The following is a 16,210-nucleotide window of genomic DNA, read 5'->3' as shown; positions in this document are numbered from 1 at the left end:
TACCATAAGAAAAATCATGGCTGTAACTCAACAATCTGCAGTTTGATTTTGAATCAAGTGTCAATGAAGGTTTAATGCATCGAAAAGCTACTGTGATTTTCCATGAACTTCAGTATCTGAATAATATACGACCAAATCAAACCGATAATCTTTGACTATGCTGAGTAGCAAACCTAAGAAGGGTTTGGATGTTCTCCCCTAACCAAGCATTGCCTTTTTTTAGCCATTAGGCATTGGATGGTGCAATCATACTTCAAGAGCATATGTTCTTCCATTATCTAATAATGGCTGAGAATGATTCTTTCGATCAATTTGACATTATCTAGTGAACTATTGGATCATCTAAGCTTGGTGATAGAAGCATATAACAATCAACTTGAAGATCTTCCAGACTATTATATATTCACATTACACTAATGCACCTAAACCGCATAAGTATTATTCCCAGAATGACTTCCAACTTCAGAAAACCTGGTCTCCTCAAAATGCTTCCTTATCCTGTCTCTCTTTTTTAGTTGATCTTATTAATTGACACATGTTCTTCTATCTAATGCTTGATGTATCTTCCAAATTCTTCCTATCCTTTGCACTTTCTCATAATGATTTTTAAGGTTAGAAGAGCATCCTACAGCTATCAGACCTTTATGAAAGAAAAGGGGAACAAGTTACACTAAGTTCGTTGCTATTTCACAAAAATATATCCACAGAACAGTCTTCGACAACTGAGGTTACTAAATGCATTAAAACTTAGTTATGACAACACCTTGACTGATGATCTAAGCACACAAATCTGACTCCAACAACTACATTTTTACTTGTTCATCTTAAATTTGTGTCCGAAAAATGGTTCGGACAAACGTGGTACCCAAAGAAAACCCAACCTGTTTCCATTTTCACTTAAATAACAATGACAAGAAGATGAGGCATCCATGAATTTTATCGAATTTGAATCCAAACATAAATCGAGTAATCACCTAAGTAAACCTAGTTTTTCCAACTGAATTTATTACATATCTGACTAAAGAATATCCGAATTCGATTTAAGCAGATCATGTAAACCTTAATTACCGAAAAGTATAGATCCACTGATCCTCTATCGAACCTAAGCACACTCTCCATTATTGAGAATAATTATCCTGCTACTCTCCAGCAAACTCAAGTGCACCAAAACCCTGGCACACTGTCCATCAGCAAGAATATATGCCAAACATCCTTATTCTTCAAGCCGCATCAACTTTATAATGCATATATATACACAGACATACACATTACCAACCTCAGCGTAGACCTCCTGAGCCTCCTCCTGTGTACGCATCTTCCATGGTCTCTTTGCTATAATGTGTTGTTCGATATTGTACAGCTTCAGATCCACGCAAGAAAAGGGTTGTTAGAATTGGATTTTGGAACAGGGGAGATATGAAGTATGGGGAGATCACTCACTTCAGTCACCCGCAGCACAAGCTGCGGTTTGAGTACGCGGAGGTGCCGTTCAAGTGCGACGGGTGCAAGGAGGTGGGCATCGGCTCCCGCTTCAAGTGCAACCTCTGCGACTTCGACCTCCACCGGCAGTGCGCCCTACCGTCGGCGGCGCCGCTTCGCCACGCTTTCTACCCCAAGTGCGCCTTCCAGTTCCTGGCGCGGCCCCCGGGTGACGCCTTGCGTTTCTGCAACGCATGCGAGCGCGACGTCGCCGGCTTCGTCCTCCACTGCGGCGCCTGCGGCTTCGACCTCCACCCCTGCTGCGCCGCCCTGCCCCACGTCCTCGACGCCGGCGCAGGCGGGGGCGACGCTGTGCGGCTCTATCTCTACCGGAAGGCGGGCGCGCCGTGCCATCGCTGCGGGCGCAAAGGGCGGAGCTGGAGCTACCGGAGCGCGTGCAAGAAGTACAACCTGCACGTGGCATGCGTGATGGAGATGCTGGAGGAAAGCTGGCACGAGCTCTACAACGGCGGCGGCGGCGGGGACGGAGGTGGGGCCGGGAAGAGGGGATTGGTGGGCGGCGTCCACGGTGGCATGGTGGGCGGGGGTTACGGTGTCAGCAAGATTCCGAGCATCAAGGGGTGGGAGAAGAACCACCACAGGGGGAAGGGGAAGGTGAAGCGCTGCTGCGAGGTGGCAGCGATGGCCGTGCAGTTCATCATCTCGGCGGTGTTAGGTGATCCGACGGCCATCATCGCCGGCATCGTCGGCTCCTTCTTCTCCAGATAATGTGATCAAGTGTAGGATCGACACCTGTGCATCAACAGCCGTGAAAAAACCGCTTCCTGAAACAGAACCATCACCGTGGGAATAAGTGTCGCTGCTTTTGCTTTTTAAGATTCCCAAAAACAAAATAACTTATTTGCTATTATACTTTTTCCAAAACATATGTTCCTCAAAATCAAGTATATATATATATATATATATATATATATATATATATATAATATCTCTTATAAAACTCATGTTAATTGGTTCAACATGACTACCGGTAGCAAATGAAATATTTAAAATATTAAAATCCATTAAATTATCACTGTCTCTGCCCTAATAGTCAAGCAATAATCAATTACAGCGACACCAATGTCAAATTTTAGCTTTTCTGGAACATGCATGCTAAATGCAAATTAAGAGGGATAAATGTGAAAATTATTATTTTTCAAATAACAGATATGAAATTTTTATCAAAACCAAAAAAAAGAAAAAAAAAAAGCAAGAAGTGCTCCACTATTGATGACATTACACATTTCACTTTGCTTGTGGATGAATCAAGGAACATTTGTCCTCACAAAGGACCATAATTTTAAGCTGAAAGCAACCTTAACACAAAAATCATGTGGTACTATACTTCAATTTTGCATCACAAGCAGAGGCAGACTTTGCATCACAATGGATGATACACATTTCAGGGTCCCATACTTCAGTTTTGCATCACAAGCATAGGCAGAGTCTACAATACTACACAATGCAGCAAAGATGGGAGAGAGTAAGTTTCCTCTAAGTAGACTTACTTATCAACATATTCATATGAAAGGGCAATCAGAGCCATCCGCAAATCCTTGGTTCATGCTATAGAATATTAACCCTAACTGCACTCATCTGCTGAGAACAAAACTTTTTGTCATTATAATTTTCACATCTCTACCTAATCTGAAATAAACACAATATATAACAAAGATGCCCAACACAATTTACAACTTAGAGATGACCATTTCATCCTAGTCCGTATCTTATGTTTGGACTTGTAACATCAGACTCGAATGGAACCTCAGTTCGCTCTTTCACTATGCACCGAGCTTTCCCATCTTCAATGACCAGAACCTTCCCCTGTGGGCAGTGACTGCCGATCTGCCTCTCTTTTGGTGGTCTGCTCTTAAGCATTGGTTGATGCCCAGCAAAACTTACCATAGACATCATACTAACGATTGCTATTGTTGACTTGACAACCAATCCAATGATATTTCTAAATCGCTTTGATGTCTTGTCATCCTGGTTCTTATTGGTTCCACATGCAGTTCCCTTGCCTTCCTGCTTGGCGGCAGCTGCTGGTCCATTGTGAGTGGTCTTATTCTTTTTAAAGTGTGAACCAGCGCCAATGTCATCCAAAACAAACAAGTCAGGAAGGTGGGTGGGATATGGGGGGAGAACCAGGTTGTCATCAAGCTCAATTGCTTCGCCAGCAAAAGTCGCAACTTCGTGAATCGCTTCCAGCTCCTCACCTTTGTACTCCTTAAGTTTGCTGAGCAATATCATTCGACTGCAATCAATCTGGGAAAGAATTGATTCTCTTTCATACCTTTGTTGATGCTGCAATTCCTGAGCATATAGGAGACAAAAATCAGACATATATCAGATTTGGCCAAATCAATATTTTCTGTTGACAACTCACCACTACACCAAATTACAGGTTCTTACTATCCACAACATTGGTAATTAGTGAATGACAATGCAGATGTTGACATTTATAAATTTTGAACCAAAACAAGTTCTAAGGAGAACAAAGAACTATGAAACTTATGAGGAAGAGGTCCATTTAGTGAATAAAGCACATAGGTTCAAAGTAACTACAATCCATATGATTCTCCTGTATGTGACTAAGATCTGACCCCATCGAAGCAGGTTATCAATCACCAGCAACAGCTATATCAAGATGAATCTGATAATGGGACTCCATGAAGCATTCATATAGGGGTGAGTTACCAATCATGAGGGCTAGCAGCACCCAGGTGAGTTTGGCAACTATATGCTGAATCAGCACAATAAAAATGAACTGGATAATGAAACTTGATTTGGAAGAGAAAATTTGAGCACAAGGTACTTGAAGAAGTGCCTTTACAGGTCAAGATTACTAAATATTTTAGCTTTATTATGTCTAGACAAATGAATTCATCATTTCACTGCTGATTTTTACACTTCTACTAGTCTGAACTGTTAGGTTATCTTTTTTCTAAATTATTGTCATTTCTATAGATATGTAGAGCATAATAAACTTGATAATTTTTTATTTCACATCCTGTGTTTTCTTGATATCACAGTTCATACTCTCCTGTTTAAAGTTACATTGCACACCTTGTGTATTTCCATTCATCAGATATGCCTACAAAACCATTACTTCAATTAATTTGTGTACATGGATGAATATACTTTCAAATTAATTAGTATGTTGATAATAGAAACTAAAAAAATACAAAAACGATTTCTGTTATCCAATAATTACATAAACAGATCCCTATTAACCATATTGACCACATAATGTCACTCATCACTAAAAAAAGCGCAAATGTTATGCCTACGACAATTCTGGAGAAAGGAGGATGAAGGCAGAAGAAAAATAAGGGCCAGGTTCATTCAGAATGAGAAGCAAGAAATGATGGGTGGAAAAGAGGAAGAAGAGAAAGAGGAAGGTGAAAAAAAGCTTTCCCGTACTGAGGAGTTTATTTGTAATAATGAAAAGCATGAATACATCAGTCATATTTTTAGCAGATTCACTCAAAAGATCAAGAGGAAATATTTGGGTGAATTTTCCCTTTTGGCTAACGATGGGACACTGGCTTGCTGTTGTTGCCCTTTTGGCCAACGGCTTACCACACGGAGAAGAATGCAATTATATGGGAAAACAAATAACACAAAATATAATTACTAACATGAGAAGATTCGGATCATAATATCATGGAAACACAGGCTGCAAAATAAAATTTTCTCTAAACTTAATCTTGTTTAAACTCAGATCATGATAAGTATGATCTTGCATGGGGAACTAAATAACACAATCCTCAGAAATTGAATTGTATTCCTATATTATTGCTCATCTATCAACTACCAACATATCTGTCTCAATAACTTATTCGTATAACCAAAGGTCCTTCTTTATTGCCTCATAGAAAATTAAAATTCATCGAATGAACTTTTAAATGACATGGAAACTATAAAATGTAAATTGACTGATAGGATCCATAGTAATTGTAAGGAATATCAAGTCAAAAAGAAAGAAAGACAAAGGAAGCAAAGTTTTGCAATTGACATCAAGCATCCACAACAAATCATATGTGACTGGATACTCCAAAAAAAGAAAGAAACAAATTTCAATGACTTTAAAGAAAAATAAGTTAACATCCACTCAATCACCTTTTCCTAACAAGTAACAGAAAACAACTTATACATATCAGTCCATTTTTTAGTTAATTTGATGTTATTGAATGTTTGTCTTTCTTATAAATAGACACAACGAAAAGGTATAAATTATTCAGTATTGCGCAACAAAATAGTGGCAAGTTTTGCTAAAATGGTTCTTATCAAAGTTGCAAGCTCAATCAAAATCATATAATCTATTTTCCTTTTAAGAAACCCCTTTTCATCTCGTTCCACTTCCCCAATCCTCCTTGTCTCATATCGTCTTTCCATCCTCTTTCTTCTTATCGATCCTCTTATGTTGTCACTTTGGCAGCAGCAATGATGAGAATAACCCTCACCAGTCATACTTCTGCATACATCGTTTATTTGAGTTCTACAGCAGGCCATCAACATTGATCTGGGGTTCACTTCAAGCAACAAAAGTTGGAACTCGTTGATCTATTTTTCTACTTATTCCCCATGATATAACCTTCTCGCCAATCAAGATATACAATCTTCTTTCCTCCAGAGAATTAGGCTAATGCCAGCAGGAGTCATGGCAAAAAAGATACTATCTAGTTTTCTTAAATTTCCTTACAACATGAATTCTTCCTCTTGGAGATCAAAGAGTGATGTAGAAATTGGTGCATCTGCAAAACAATAAAATCCTCATCTTCACCATGTCCTGAGCAAATGTCGGCTGGAGAATTATTTTGCACCTTTGCATCAAAACATGCTCCATAGACCGCATTCAAAACGCTAAAGGGTTTAAGCAAGACGGACCTTTCCGTTTAAATAATCTCAAGCATCTATCTTCAATTCTTCCATAAGCCTCAAGTGCTAATATGAACCAAACCCCAGAGAAACCCTAACCCGGACATCCATCCCTTCTCGCATCGCAAAGAACGTAATGTTACGGTTATCATTCAAGATTCTGTACCTGCAAGGCCGCGAGCTGCCGCTCCAGCGAGTCGAGGGCGTCACGGATACCGACAAGGCTATCGGCCTCCTCCTTCTCCTCCTCCTCCTCCTCGGTCGCGGCACCACCGCCTGCATCACCGTCGTCTCCTCCTTGGCGGCAGCCGCCGCCGCCACTTCCACCGATGCAATCGCTGATCTTGGATCGCAGCTCGGATGCCCGAGCCACCACCAAACCGATCTCCTCCCCCTCCATAACCCTACTCTTGGCACCCTCTTCCCTAAAGAGTTATGCAGCGATGAGGGGCCTTACTGCTTCCCATTCTCCCTCACCCATCATATCCTTGCTTGTTTGTTTGTTTGTTTGTTTGCTTGAGGTTTTCCTAAATCCAAAAAAAAAAAAAACACAACTTTTTTATGTCTCAAATTTCAGAAAAATAATAATTAAAAAAACAATTCAATGTGATTTCTTATTCCATTTTCTCAATCTGTCAAAAAAAAAAAGAAATTAATTTCCTTGAAAAATCCAAACAAAAATTTCCCACTTACTGAATCACATACACAAAATTATTAGCTTTTTAAAGAGAAAACAAATACAAATTTTCTTTATATTAATAATATATCAAATATGTTAATTACACATTTTATTTACTTGGATTATCCTCATAATTACATATGTTAAGGATTTTAGTATATTATGCTACAGTTCTCCTAATCAACACCATTCATCATCACCGACATCTATGCCTTCTTCCGGGCCTAAACAGTAGTGATGATCACATGAGAAGATGTAAAACTCCAACATTTCTTGAAACTAATCAGTCCAATCTATGCAATTTCCTCAAAAGAAAAAAAGAAAGGCAAACTCACTGTACCTTGTTGATCAAGGTTCATTTGGACTATACATACACATGTAAATTACATTGCAACCTCCATATACAAGTCTGCCTACTCCTTTTTCCTGTGAAGAAGAAACAAAGTAATGGAACCATCAGCTCACTCATGGCAGCCAAATCTCATTCTTAAGTCTCTTTCTATCTGCTGTAACTTGTCAATTCTTTTGAGAGCAGGTATCTGAAACTGAAGTTGTGGGGAACCCACTCGATGGTCTTCTTGGATCTGCCATTTTGGCATCTCTGCATGGCCATCCTAAGAGTCTCAGGAAGGTAACACCGAACCATTTCCACCAATCTTTGAGAGCTTAGTTTTGAGTCCTTGGCATATGAATCTATGAGCTTTGGAAGAAGGATCTTCTGTTCCTTCCAAATACCAACGGTGGCACGAATGTAATCTTCCTTTGCTGATTCTAGCTGCTGGAACAATCGATCCGAATAATAGATTCGAACCTGAGGAACACAAACACGATGCAGCTGTTTCAGAATGATTGAAGTTTACAGAGGATATCGAGAGTTTCTAATTGGACTTCACAGAACACCAGCTTTGTTACTTCTCACTCAGCAGTAACTAGACCACAATGAAACTTGCAGTGCCACAGAGAGAGAGAGAGAGAGAAGAGAGAGTAATGCAATTAGGGAGTTTACCGCGGGATCAGAATGGCTGCCTGAACAAAGTGCAAAGTGTAGAAGAGGTTCTGGTTGTTCAATTGCGTAGGATTTCCATTGGACTCCAGCCTTGTGCTTCAACCTTGGATAGAGCAATGTCCAAAGCCACTGCAAGCAATGAAGAGCACTCTGATAAGCTTTGTACCAGAATGTTAATGTACAGGAAAGCAATTCAAATGACTCAGAATTCTTAGACCAGTCTTATATGTGTTCTTTTAGAGGATATGTTTCAGATTGATCACAGAACTAATTCCTGAAACATTTTGGGTCATTGTACTGATAGGTGAATCTTTGCATTTACTTCTGCATATACACATACATATGCTTTGACTCCCTCACTTGACCTTGCAGATTACTACATTATAGTCAAATTTCTTTCTCTTTCTTTGTTCTCTGTACCATTTCATTTTCACATATTTTCAGCATAAGTGAGTCAGATTGAGATCTCAATTTATGTGATCAGTTCTCTGTTTTCATAAACATAAAGATCCTTTTTCCTTCTTCGGTGCGCATGTTCATAATATATACGGTTCCAAAATTTTACGCAGAATGAAGAACTCTTTTGACACATTTGACAGATGAAGAATGGTGGATTTAGGTGAATAATCATGTCATTATGTTTTATCAAGGAAGGCGAAGATATGGAAGTGAGAACATGATTTGTTAAAACTATCTCGCAATGCCTTGGCAAATCCCTGTAACGACATAAACCTAATCTTTTTCTTGATCATAGTGGGAAGGAAAATAAAGACAAAAAATATGAGCCTTACCTGCCCAGTACAGTGTGTCCTGCACCCAAGAATATAAGTTTGTATCATAGCTGCATTTATAGAACGACCACCTATGGAGCACATAGCCTGGAATAAAGCAATAACATGTTGGAAATGTATGTTAATTTCTCATTTTGATCAAGCAAAAATGATAATGTACCTTGATCGACAAAGAAGTCTTTTTCGCATTCCCCTCGGGAATTCCATATTCGACGTATGCCTAAGGAACACGAAAGTCAATTTATATGGTGCAAAATATATTCTTCAACTAGGAGTAATTATCTGGAGAACATGAATTAGCTCTGGTGAAAAAAAAATTACATGCATGATTATAGCATTGTGTATGTTTATCCAAAAGGCAAGCTTTTCATCATTTCTCAACTTCCTTGGATCAACTATCTCCAATCGATGAAGGATTAACCTGTCAAAAGATTTCAATTTAATGTTATGCTTCAGCTATCGAAGAATAAGAAAAAATCATAAGAATAAGAACAATTTGACAAATATTTGTTTCAACTTTGTCGAAATTTTTATGCAGTACTGAAGGTCAGCATAGTGCTAATGAGAAACAAAGTGCAGATAAAGAACAGTGCTTGATGATTGACATGATTTGAAGCTGAATCAACAGAAACGTATCCTATCAGATCACTTTACTCACTTGTAGTTATGTAGCATGTCTTCAACATCCCTCAGTCTTTGACGGTCTCTACGAATAAGAGGCACCTCCACCATTGCGTTGTATGGTCCACTGAATTCTTTCAGTCCTTCAACTTGAAAAGGATTTATCAAGCTAGAATCTAGATTAGATTCCCTTTTATAACCAGGACTCCACAATTCTCCGGGATAGTGGGGAGATAGTGCACTCATAGATGAGGAGGATGAAGCCGGAGAAGATGAAAAGCCATGAAAAACCAAAGGAGGGTCAACAAGTTTGCAATATACAGCACCCATTAATCTAACCATGTCTTCTGAAAGTCTATTAGGAGACTCTGGAACATCATCAGTGATACCAGTCTCAAGATATTCGGCTAAGCTGATCACCCCAGAATTAACATTTTGTTCTTCCTGGTCAATGGCAATTCGGAACAAATATAATGAAAAAGAAAGACAATAGTCAGATCTGATAAAAGTTAGAGCTTGAAATCTACTTGCCTTGAGAAAAGACAAAGGTTGAGAATGGAATGAGTGAAGAGCTCTAGCTAGACTTTCTTGTGAGGGTGAAATCCTAGCAGAACAAGTTGCACGGTAAGAAAGAGAAGAATGGCTGCGACGAATGCCAGGACCTAATAGAGCTTCCTGGCACTTGATTTCACAACCTTCATTAACCAAGTCGGCAGTCCATTTCTGAGGCAGCTCTGTCTGACTAGATTGCACTCTTGAGTTTCCTCTATTAGATGAGATTCTGAGTTTTGCAGATTCGTGGAGCAACTCAGGTTTGGAATTCAATGGCTTTTTCAATTGATTCTCACTAGCAGGGGGAGATAATGTGGATGTTTGCTGATCAAAAGCCTTGCGATAAAGTGATAACAGATACTGCTCTAGATGCATAACCTCTAATTCCAATACAGCTATCTCCCTTATCAGTTCCTTTGTAGGCTGAGAACACAAGAAAGTAATATTAGCTATATCGGCAAATGGTAAATATATCAAGTATGCAAGAAAATTTTCACCTAAAATATTGAACTTTTACACAAATCAGCTATTCTTAGGTCTATATTCAGTAGTCATTAAATAAGTCAACCTTAACCATCACTCTTGAAATAACATATCAATAGGTATCAAAATGATGAAAATAAAGTATACTACATAACGCACAAAAGAAGTATTTACAAAGTTTCCTGCTTTGTGAGTCATTCGTAGTGTAAGAAGCAAAACACAGTTTACTGAAATTTAGGTATATTAGTGATATTTGAAGCACCCACCAATATATATGTGTGTGTGTGTGTGTATATATATATATATATATATATCAAGTTGTTTAGTGTGATTAATACTGTTTAATGGCAAGAAAGATCATAATTTCACAATTTCAATAGCAATTAATAGAAAAGAAAAACAGCAGTGGGCAGGGAAATAGAAAAAGGAACTACCTTTGGCACTGATCTTTCATTTGAGGAGCAAACTGCAGAAGAGCCAAATCCCATTGCCTTTTCTATAGCACATCGCATCATCATTTGATCTTGTAGCCGCTTCTCAAGCTGCAGAATCTGCAGCATATTATAACAAGTAGGGATTAGTTACTAAAATACATATTATTTGGACTTGACCACCACAATCCTTGTAGAAATTTTGAAATACCATAAACTGGTCATAAAGTAAATTTTCAGGATCCTTATAGTGCTCAAGATGTGCTTCCCATATTATAACAAGAAATAAGAAAGGAAACAAAAATCTTGTATATTCAGCAATGTATAAGTTACCAAGAAGAATATTAGACTATAAAAAAACAAATGGACACTGATCAAAGAGCAGATTAGTAGTTTGCCATTTGTAATGCAGGCTACTAAACCCTTTCTCTGATATTTTTTTTCCTGAGGTACCATTTGTCGTACTTGCAGAAAGCCTGGAACATGAACTCTGATGTAAAAATCTTTAATTACACTTACAAGTGGGTTTTTTATTAGTAAACAAGAAGTAATTATCCTCTTTTGAGAAGTCAATGATTAGCAAAGTCATCAAACAAAAAGCCAATAAAGATGCTGAAATCAAATAAATATACCAGAATTTCATGCCATGGCTAAATATCATTAAACATCCAATGATTGATGTTCATATTTCATTAGCTTCACAAGTAAATTTATATGCATTTGTATCAAGCTTCAGTAGTCAAATTGTAACTGGAATCAAAGAAGGATATAAATCAGCATATAATTTGTGTGACAACTCGGATAAAATTCATCAAGCCACTTGAAACCAGATCTAAAGTACCTCATACTTCAATGAACTTCGGACACTAGCTTCAGGCAATGGCTTATTTCTGATCTCACTGTCACCGGTAGACTCTCCAATGACCTTCAATTCAAAAGAACACTGATAAGTGCTTCCTTAATGAAACAGATGAAAGATAGCTGTCTTTACTCTGCTGATTGCATAGCTTCCATGCCAAAAGAGTTCAGAAGCACAGTAAAAATGCAACATAAATCTCATCCGATTGTTCCAGAAAGCAAGATTGACATATGAATCATAACAAAAAAAAAACCAAATATTCAACATGAGAGATCTCAAGAAATTAGAGCATAAATATACAGAAAAACAAAGAAATCCACAAAAGCTTAAACTTTATTTCAAGTTCCGGAAACTGAAAGCACCGGAAAAAGATGAGCTTGTACCGGCTTAGCATGGTGGATTGATCCAGGCAGAGTCTCCAATTCAACTTCTCTGTTTCTCTGGTAGGATTCACTGACATTAAAGACCAGCAATGATAAGCAAACATAGGTTAGGAAATGAATGTCATAGCTTTCCTATAGAAAGAACACTACTTCCACTTATCTCTAGCAGTAATATAACTTCAACTTTCCCAAAAATCTGTGGCTTTCTTCATTAGCAAATGGCAGACTGGCAGTAACAGTACTACTGGGAAGGAGATCAGCTACCTCTTGGAGCGCTTGTGCCTTGAAGATATCTTGTCCACTCGAAGCATTTTCTCCAAAAAATAACTTTGGCATTTCGCATCCTGCATTTGGATATTGTAACATTTCCCCTCGAATTCCATAAGCACACAGATCGGTGGAAGCAGCTGAAACATCAGTGGACCTTTGATCAGGAAGAAGTCACATCATAATCATATCAATAACCGGGATTCTTCAGAGAAAGAAGAACACTTGCCTCAAAGGTTGCTGAGATGAACAATGGCCAAACGAGTCTTCAGATCTCTACAGCTCCCACCAAGTAGATCAGTCTTCCTAGTGTGAAGTGCAACATGCAGTACAATCCAAGCAATCAGACAACCAATAAGTAAGGTTTTAAGCCTAAGACAGGAAGAGTCCAACTCTGCCTATGAGTGCTTAGAGGACCACCAAACACACAACCAGAGGCATTGACCTTTGACATCCTCTCTTGGGTGGTTCACCTTTCTGGTTTACCTCTCAAGAAATCAGAAGACAAGTGGTGGAACTTTTCCTGAAAGTCATACAACATCATTAACCATCCGAAAAGTTTTACTGCTCACTATCAAGATTATTATTTCAATTAAAATTCGCTTCGCTTGATGAAGTTTAAGATGCTTTGTTCTTTTTGTTTTGTGGTTTTGATATGCATGGTACCAAATCAAGTTTTAGCCACTGCTGGTTTCACAGTAATTGGAGCATAATAATAATGATAACAATGGATGATGGATCGGAGACAAGAAAAACTAAGCCTCGAGCAAGGAATCTCAGCAGAAAGGACAAGGAGGTTTTTGTCCAGAGAATGTACAGAGCTTTTGGAAGGTGAAAACTAGCGACGAGCAAGCCTCGAAAGGGAGGAAAGTGAGGGATAAAGTGGCATTGGGAACCTAAATGAAGCTGGCCCCTGTTGTGGTCTTTCTCTTGTTAAGGTCCAGTTATCTCAAAAGAAGCTCGAGATACTTGTGATGTCTTCTGTTTCATACATCTTAATGTTTGTCAAAGAATCAGCTTGTTTCTTCTTCAATGATGTGGATGGGTTTGGCAGTTTCTAGCACCAGCAGGAGACAATGTGAGCAAGGTGGTCAGTCAGCACCACTCACCTGCCCCCCCCTCTTTTTTCTCCTGTGACAGGAAAAAGCTTGACCTTTTCTGAAGTCCCAGTGGGGTGGGCAGAAGAAAGAAGGCAAAAGTCTCACTTTCAGAGTCTCTGGCTCTGCAACTTGGAGAGTTTTCTATGGCAGCCAGAGTAGGCTCCAGGAGTGGAAGATGACCTGATCCTTTTACTGCTACTACTGCTGTTATCCTGCAAAGTATGTTGGCAGTGTGAAGCGTTCTTCCTCACCGCTTGCAGCAGGTGAACACGGTGCTGCTGTTCTGCAGATCTCCGAGGTTGGGGTGGAGATGCACCAAAACAACTGCTAGGTCGAAGGTAAAGGAACATAGGCGTCGTTTCATATGATGCAAGGGAGACGGTAGAGTCTCTCAAACGCCAAAACACACATGGAGGAGGAGGTCTTTGTTAGGTGAGCTTTCAGTGATAAGAGCCGAGAAGATACTGTTCATGTGTTGAATCATGCAACACTCTGCGATCGAAGGTCAAACGCCGTCAGAGCTCCAAGACAAATGTTGGAGTTAGCGTGCATGAGCTCAAGTAGCAGCTTTTTTGTCCATATCAGCTACACGTAATAACTCTACTCTTTAGAAAAGAAGAGATGACCAATTACATGAGGTAGGCAGAAAATTATTGGGAAGAAGAAACAATGTTTAGCTATCAAAAGCTTATCCTTGAAAACATACAGCCATGAGAAAACGTATGCATGATTTTAAGGAATAAGATTCATGTGAGATGCACATGAACACCGAATCACCGAACCCAATGAATCGATACTTTATATTTCTTTTGAGCCCAATGGAGAGTAGTATTACATTACCCTAAGTTGACTTTGAACAATGGCCATCAAGGGTTCAGTTCAAGATATTTTTCCTCAATTTGAGGCTCATTTTATTTTATACACGCAATAGTCGAGGCTTCATATCAGGAACTTTACAAGGCACAGTAATCATGAGACGAGCTGCAAAGGGTGAGCATGAATCTTTTGAGGAGAAGTTTTGCATAGAGATGATACCTGGAAAGCCACATTTTAGTGGCAAAACTTAAGGTTGTCTGGTGCTTTGTTTTCCACTTAAAGTTTATGACAGAATGATCTAATTTGGATTAATTATGTATTACCTCATATAATTAATTATTTTTAATGTTTTAATCTTTATATTTTAAAAAATTATATTAATATATTTGTAATTACGAAAGTAAAACATCGAGATCTATTTATCATAATGATATCAATTTTACTAACAACAATATGAAAAACAAAAGACAATGGGATAATTTTACGTTCCAATTAGTGGTAATGGATGATAACAATGACAATGTCATTGGGAGCCGCGAGTAGTTGTTGTGAATGAGAAGAGCAAGGACAAGAGGTGAGGATTACTCTGCTTCTACGTCGATATCGACACAGTTGTCGAGCTATTCTTTCGCCGCTTGACATTTACATCGATAACCTTTTTATCATTCGACAACTGTGTCAATGTTGACGTAGATGTAAAGCGATCCTCATCTTTCATCGCTATTCTCCTCATCCACAACAGCGACCCACATCCCCCAGCGATGTCACTATCTGTCACTTTCAAGTAAAATATTATAATTATTATTATTTTATTTATTTTCGTATTTTCATCAGTAAAACCGATATTGTTTGAATAAATGAACATAGATATATTAACTATAAATATGTTAATTTAATTTTTTAAAATATAAAAATCGAGATAATAACTATATAAGGCAAAGTATAATTAGCATATTAATCTCAACTCCTTTCAACCCACCACAATCTAGCTGAAGCACACATTTGTATGGATGCTGGTACGGAGATGGAACCTTTGAGTTCATCTCTCTCTGTCTCTCTATCTATTTTTTTCTGAACAAAGTAGTAAAAGAATACAGAAATTGGAAGTAAAAAGGCATTCTAATGGTTACCTCTCTGGTTGAGTTTTGGTGTCAAGGCCAATAATCAGCGCAGATCGATACCTTTTGCTTCGCATCCGATCCCAAATCCTCGAAGAATTTGTCCACATTTCTGTCGTCTTCATCGTCCTTAAAACCCTAGTGATTTTGATCCAACCAAGATCGACCATCAATATGAAATAGATGAACCAAGATCGACCATCAATATGAAATAGATGAATGTTGAATCTAATAGATGTGAAAATAGTGCATTATGCATCAAAGGCTAAGCTCCCACACGAACAAGAGGATAAAAGAAGGGAAGAAAGAATTTGTACTTGGGTATCACAAACATGGATGAAAATCCAATAGCCCGGCAATCATAGATGTCAGTCAAACCTGCATCATCTCCCACATTTGTGTCAAGATATTATGATGATTGATACATTGTTGTGCAATTGGTAAGAATGAATTTGATTCAAATAAAAAAAAAAGAGGCAAAAAGCAACTTCCAGCAGCTGCCACAGTAGTGGTTGATTATAGGAGAGGTGGAGTGGCGATGAAGCAGTGCATCCATGGAACTCAAGTCTTCGATGTAATTCCACCATCCATGGCTGGCTCAACAAGCTGACATGTAGATCTCCAATGGAGAAGACATCATCATCTGTAAACTAAAAAGCAGAACAAGATTCTGACTTCTGGTTCTCCTCTCCAGATTCTTTTAATAGTTTTCAATGTTTTGGTGTCTTCAAATTCAACAAT

At 38.5% G+C, this 16,210-nt stretch overlaps 3 protein-coding genes across 5 annotated transcripts; 1 reads left to right on the top strand and 2 right to left on the bottom strand.

The window, feature by feature from the left end:
* Positions 1 to 1,261: 1,261 nt before the first annotated feature.
* Positions 1,262 to 2,350, top strand: LOC135605835 (protein VACUOLELESS GAMETOPHYTES-like). Its single transcript, XM_065096345.1, has one exon. The coding sequence runs from the start codon at positions 1,417 to 1,419 to the stop codon at positions 2,206 to 2,208; it is 792 nt and encodes a 263-aa protein (XP_064952417.1). The 5' UTR covers positions 1,262 to 1,416; the 3' UTR covers positions 2,209 to 2,350.
* Positions 2,351 to 2,970: 620 nt separating this feature from the next.
* Positions 2,971 to 6,854, bottom strand: LOC135605834 (plastid division protein PDV2-like). The gene is made up of 2 exons (XM_065096344.1): positions 6,530 to 6,854; positions 2,971 to 3,795 (listed from the first exon to the last, which is right to left on the bottom strand). Exons 1-2 carry the CDS (start codon positions 6,761 to 6,763, stop codon positions 3,193 to 3,195), a joined length of 837 nt encoding a protein of 278 aa, XP_064952416.1. The 5' UTR covers positions 6,764 to 6,854; the 3' UTR covers positions 2,971 to 3,192.
* Positions 6,855 to 7,229: 375 nt separating this feature from the next.
* LOC135583294 (uncharacterized) lies at positions 7,230 to 16,179 on the bottom strand. Of its 3 annotated transcripts, none has more exons than XM_065096341.1 (14): positions 15,787 to 16,179; positions 15,482 to 15,607; positions 12,665 to 12,958; positions 12,433 to 12,575; positions 12,169 to 12,238; positions 11,768 to 11,851; positions 10,930 to 11,046; positions 9,992 to 10,435; positions 9,498 to 9,904; positions 9,161 to 9,260; positions 9,000 to 9,059; positions 8,840 to 8,926; positions 8,049 to 8,177; positions 7,230 to 7,853 (listed from the first exon to the last, which is right to left on the bottom strand). In XM_065096341.1, the coding sequence occupies exons 4-14, from the start codon at positions 12,549 to 12,551 to the stop codon at positions 7,542 to 7,544; spliced, it is 1,929 nt and encodes a 642-aa protein (XP_064952413.1). In that variant the 5' UTR covers positions 12,552 to 12,575; positions 12,665 to 12,958; positions 15,482 to 15,607; positions 15,787 to 16,179; the 3' UTR covers positions 7,230 to 7,541. The 3 variants fall into 3 exon arrangements, with proteins under 3 accessions (XP_064952413.1, XP_064952412.1, XP_064952414.1); XM_065096340.1 differs by having other exon boundaries at positions 7,239 to 7,853; positions 9,498 to 9,900; positions 9,988 to 10,435; positions 12,665 to 12,741; XM_065096342.1 differs by having other exon boundaries at positions 7,240 to 7,853; positions 9,498 to 9,900; positions 9,988 to 10,435; positions 12,169 to 12,364.
* Between the last annotated feature and the right edge of the window lie 31 nt (positions 16,180 to 16,210).

The sequence above is a fragment of the Musa acuminata genome, chromosome BXJ2-2, assembly GCF_036884655.1.
Source record: "Musa acuminata AAA Group cultivar baxijiao chromosome BXJ2-2, Cavendish_Baxijiao_AAA, whole genome shotgun sequence".
Classification (NCBI taxonomy): Eukaryota; Viridiplantae; Streptophyta; class Magnoliopsida; order Zingiberales; family Musaceae; genus Musa; species Musa acuminata.
Note: the sequence above shows the minus strand (reverse complement) of the source record. Positions and strands in the feature narration are given on the sequence as shown.